Genomic DNA, 5,623 nt, shown 5'->3' with positions numbered 1-5,623 from the left:
CCCAAGACCATGTATAGGGTTGGCAGACAATGGTCCTATAAGTGTATTTGTATGATCTGTAAGAATTCCCAGGTGTATAGTAGAGCTGACAAGGAGCACGGTTGTAGTCACTTCTTGATCACATCCAGCTACCCAGAGGGACTGAGTAGTTGAACCGGTGGGCTCAGGACCATGGTTGCAGGGAACATCAAGCTCAATTGGCATAATATACTGCACAAAACATTGTTCCACCTCCTACTTTGGTGAGTAGTGAGTGAGATCTTAAAAGCTTGCAAACAGCCATCTAGATGCTATAACAATGGGTCTCTCCTTGTCCAGAGCAAAGAAGAATGAAGAAAACCAAAGATTCATGGAAAGAATTAGTCCTCATGACTGGTACACCATGCAATCTGCAGCCTATCAACTAAGACCAGAACTAGATGGTGCCCGGCTACCATTGTCAACCACTCGGAAGGGGATCTATGTAGGAGATCCTGGATAGAGAAGGAGAACAATGTGGAACAAAACTTAAAATCATTTGGGGGGGAGAAGAGGGGGACCAGGTTTGCTGGTCTGATAGAGCCTGGTGGAACCACTGAGACTATGGCCTCTAGCTGCCCTTCAGGTCTGGAATTAAACCTACACCTGTGGCTTCTATCCAAACAAAAGACAGGCATATGAGTTGAACATTTACCTGAGGTAGATACACTCCTTGGAAAGAATGATCATGGGAGAAAGAAGGGCTGTATATGCCTAGGGGGATGGCTCAGGGGGCAGGAGGGCATGAAAGGATGGACACAGGGTAACTATGGGGAAGAAGTGGGAGTGGGGCTGTTGCATTGGGGTAAATCATAGTCAATGTCATGAGACAACGTGTATGTGAACTGTGTATGGGAAGTGAATTTGCTCTATAAATTTTCACCCAAATAACAATTTAAAAAAAAAAAAAAAAAGGGAGGCTTACTGAGAGCTAGAGTCAAGTGCTCTTGGAGGAATCATTTATGCCTTTATGATTAAGAATATTCAGACTTGCATGCTAGAGATTTCCCTAGGAGTATATGTGTCCCTGTATTGAGATAGCCTGAGTCCTTGGTAGGCTCCTCGGCCACTTTTTCAAATCTATTCCACCTGCCAGATCCAGAGTAGCTTCCTAGGCACAGCCTTTAATGGCCCCCATTACACTCTTGAATTTAATTTTATAAAATAAGAGACTTTAAAGATCATTCTGTCCAACCCCCTTGTTTTATAAGGGGGAGGAATCTGAGATACATATACTTGGGAATAAGCGAGGCTCTAAGTCTTTGAAGGGAAGATGGCCTGGGTTGAGATCTAGACTCAACCATCACTAACTGTGGGACTTAAGGATCATTGATTCAGTTTCCTGAGACACATGTACTTAACTCTAAACTGGGGGTGATCCGACTGCCCTGCTCAGTATGTGCATAGCATGCACCCACCTGGCAGGAAGTTTTGTCAATATCATCACCTCCACCATGGTCTTTGTCTTGGCCCTTGGTGATCCAGAACCAGAGCTCAGACCCTTGTCTCCAGCCCACCTCATTGGAGATACCCAGACTGTGGGCAGAATCCATGCCTAGTCTTATTTCCTTGTGCTATATTTGCTCAACATGCCAAAAAAAAAAAAAAAAACCCTGCAGTCTCTGCTCTTCACACAGTCCAGAGATTGCCCTGCATCCAGAGTTGGCTTTTCAGAGCCTCCAGAATGATCCAGCTCAATGCTGCCTCTTTTGTGAAGCCTTATCAGCCCCTTCTTCCCTGGCCTGTGAACTCCTATGTTCAGTATACCTTTCTGATGGGGCAAGGACCACATTTCCTTCAATTTTGTGATTCACTAAAGTCTCAATAATGAGTAAATAATCAGAAGTATGGTTTTCAGAAAGAATGTATAATCAAGTGAGATTTCCCAGGAATTCAAAGCTGGCTTAACAACTGAAAATTGGGTAATGTAATACACCACATGAATAGACTAAAGGACACACACTACATAATTATCTCAATAGACAGAGAAAAGGAATTTGACAGAATTCAATACCCATTCATGATAAAAATAAAAACTCTCAACAAAATAGGAATATGAAAAAACTATATCAACCTGATAAACAATATCTATGAAAAAATTATAGCTAACATAATTTGTAATGGTGAAAAACTGACTATTTTCCCTCTGATATCAAGAACAAGATAATGATTTCTCTTCTTTTTGTTTTCTATTCAACATTGTACTGCAGGTTCTAGCTAGGAAAATTAGACAAGAAAAGGAAATAAAGAGCATCCAGACTGAAGTGGATGTAGTAAAACAATCTCTGTTTGCAGTTAACATGATCATGTGTATAGAAAATCCAAATGAATCTGCTTAAAAATATTAAAGCTAATGAACAACTTCACCAAGTTTACAAAATATAAAATCAGTATAAAAAATCCAATTATATTTCCATACACTTGCAATATAATCCAAAATGAAATTAGGAAAATAATTCCACATTGTTAGGAATAACAATACTTAGGAATAAACTAATAAAAGAAGTGCAAAACCTGAAAGAATAGTCTTTTCAACAAATAGTGCTGGGACAATTAGATATCCACATGCAAAAGAATGAAATTGAGCCCCTACCTCACACCATGTAGAAATACTAACTCAAAATGGATTGAACATCTAAATATAAAAGCTCAAATTATTAAACTCTTAGAAAAACCCATTGTTATAAATCTCTATGACCTTAGATTAGGCAGTGGTTTCTTATATGACGATATATATATGTTCTTATAAATAACAAATATAAAAAAATATATATAAATTAGACATCATCAAAATTAAAAATGTTTGTGCTTCAAAGGAAAGCATCTATAGAATAAAGACAACTCACAGAATGGGAAAAAAAAATACTTTCAAGTAATATATATGTTACGGAGTTCTGGTAGCATAGTGCCTAAGGTATTTGACTGCTAACCAGAAGGTTGGCGATTCAACCTACCAGCCACTCCATAGAAGGAAGACTGGACAATATACTTCCATAAAGATTTACCACCTCAGAAACCCAATGGGGGTCACTATGAGTCAGAATCAACTTGATGGCAGTAAGTTTGGTTTTTTGGGGGAGAGGGGTGGTTAATATATCTGTTAAGGGATGTGGGTTCTAAGTCTCCTAAGAACTCTTACAACTCAATAATAAAAATAAATAAATAACTCAATTTAAAAATGAGCAAAGGATAAAACCAAAAACCAAACCCACTGCCATTGAGTTGATTCCAACTCATAGTGACCTCCACTGGGTTTTCCAGCTATGAATCTTTATAAAATAGGTTGCCTTATCTTCCTCCCACAGAGTACCTGGTAGATTTAAATAGCTGACCTTCCAGTTAGCAGCCAAATACTTTACTCACTATGCCACCAGAGCTCCTTTTATAAATGGTCAGTGAGCACATAAAAAGATGTTCATGCCGTTACCATTATTGTTGTTGCTAGGTACCGTCTATTCAGTTCCAACTCGTAGTGACCCTGTGTACAACAGAATGAAATACTTCCCAGTCCTGTGCCATCCATAAGACCCAGCAATTCCAGTATTATGTATAAAACCAAAAAAAAAAACAAACTCACTGCCATCAAATCAATTCTGACTCACAGTGACCCCCTCTGGGTTTCTGAGGCAGTAAATCTTTACAGAAATAGATTGCCCAGTCTTCCTTCCATGGAGCTGCTGGTGGATTTGAACCATGAACTGTCTGGGTAGCAGTCAAAGGCCTTAGGTACTATGCCACCAGAGCTCCTTAGTATTAGGTGTAGACCCAAGAAAAATGAACATTCATACAAAAGCTTATACACTGCTGTTCTTGGCAGCAATATTTGTAATAGCCCAAAGTAGAAACAACCCAAATCTCTGTCAACTGATTAATGGATAAATAAAATGTGATACATCTGTACAACGGAATATTCAGCCATACAAATGAATAGAGTCCTGATACCTGCTACAACATGGATGAACCTTGAAAACATTGTTAAGTGGAAAAAAAAAAAAAACATAAAATTTGACCTCATATTGTATGATTCCATTTACATGATATATCCAGAAAATGCAAAACCATGGAGAACAGAAGTAGATTGGTAGGTTGCCTAGAACTGGGGTGAGGAGCTCAGGTGGTATAGTGGTTAAAGGATCTGGATGCTAACTAAAAGGTCAGCAGTTTAAACCCCACAGCCGCTCCACAGAAGAAAGATAAGGCAATCTGCTTCCATAAAGATTTATAGCCTTAGAAACCTTGTGGGGCAGTTCTACTCTGTCTTATAGAGTCACTATGAGTTGGAATCAACTTGCCAGTACTGGGTTAGGACAGGGACAGGGGAGGGGGCGTGGCTGAGTCATGGGCAATACAAAGTTACTGTTCACAGTCACTTCCTGCTGGAGATGATCAAAGTGCTTTAAAATTGATCGTGATGATGTCTGTACATCTCTATGACTACTAAAACCAGTGTACATGTGAAATGGGTGAATTTTATGGTATGTGGATTATATCTCAATAAAGCTGTTATTTGAAAAAGGGGGGGCTATATAACTGTAATTTCAATGTTTAACTCATATAATTTTATTTAGGCATTAGGTTAAGGGGCTCCATTATCTGTGAAAGAATTGAAGATATAGAGGACTAAAGCCTGCCTCAGTGTGAACACACATTTGCTGAGCAAAAGACTCGGAGAACACTGGGGAAAAAAATAGAACTTCCTCCTAGAAAGATAAAAAACAAACATTAGAATTCTGCTGTGCAATATGATAGTCACTGGGCAAATGTGGCTATTTGCATTTAAAGTAATTAAAATTAAGTAGAACTTAAAATTCAGTACATATAGATATGTTTCCAGAATTTAATAGGCAAATGTGGCTGATGTGTACTGTATTGGGCAGCTCATATTTCTATCATTAGAGAAAGTTCTGTATAGCAGTGCAACATTAGCTGTTCTAAGTATTGTTCTGTTGTCCAGGTATTATTAAGAAACACATGAGAGAAAATCAGGCACTCAGTACAGCTTGAAGCAAATCTCATTCTAGGAAGTGACTTTGTTTGTATGACTTTGTTCACAGGTGACACATTAAATATTTGTCAATTTGATTAGTGAATACATAAAAATCTTTTCTTTCCTTTATTCAGATTAACCATTCTGATGGTAAGAAGAACAGATATGCTGGCTGGCCTGCAGAGATACAGATAGAAGGCTGTATACCACGAGAACCAAGCTAACGTCACACTTCCTTAATAAACATGTTTTGTACAAATGTTGCACAGAATGGCCCAAGAATCATTCATACCACTTTAAGTCCTACAGTCAATATTTTATAAAGATTTTGGGCTTTTCTTAAATTGTTTTGGTTCTCTAATTCTGCTATAGCAGACATAACACAATGTATGGGTTTAACAAACAGGGATTTATTCTCTTACAATTTAGGAGGCTAGAAGTCCAAGTTCCAAGGGACTGGGTAAAGGCCCCTCCACCTTGGGCTTCAGCTTTGCCTCTTGCTTCTGCCCCACTGAAGCTGGAGGCTTCTCTTAACTCAGGAAGCTACTGGCTGCTGAGGCTGACAAACCCAAGATCAACAAGTAAAATGCCACAATCCCAAGCCATTTTACTTGTTGA

General features: G+C 38.7%; 1 protein-coding gene across 1 annotated transcript in view; it reads left to right on the top strand.

Annotated features, from left to right (window-relative positions):
• Positions 1–5,229, top strand: part of FAM3B (FAM3 metabolism regulating signaling molecule B) — an 86,959-nt gene extending 81,730 nt beyond the window's left edge. Inside the window, exon 8 of the mRNA XM_042781838.1 lies at positions 5,140–5,229. Coding sequence (XP_042637772.1) covers positions 5,140–5,229 — 90 coding nt within the window. The remainder of the gene's footprint in view (positions 1–5,139) is intronic.
• Positions 5,230–5,623: the final 394 nt, after the last annotated feature.

The sequence above is a fragment of the Orycteropus afer genome, unplaced genomic scaffold, assembly GCF_000298275.1.
Source record: "Orycteropus afer afer isolate SDZICR_OR568_19922 unplaced genomic scaffold, OryAfe1.0 scaffold00179, whole genome shotgun sequence".
NCBI classification, from domain to species: Eukaryota; Metazoa; Chordata; class Mammalia; order Tubulidentata; family Orycteropodidae; genus Orycteropus; species Orycteropus afer.
The sequence above is the reverse complement of the archived record's forward strand: the minus strand, read 5'-3'. Positions and strand labels throughout refer to the sequence as shown.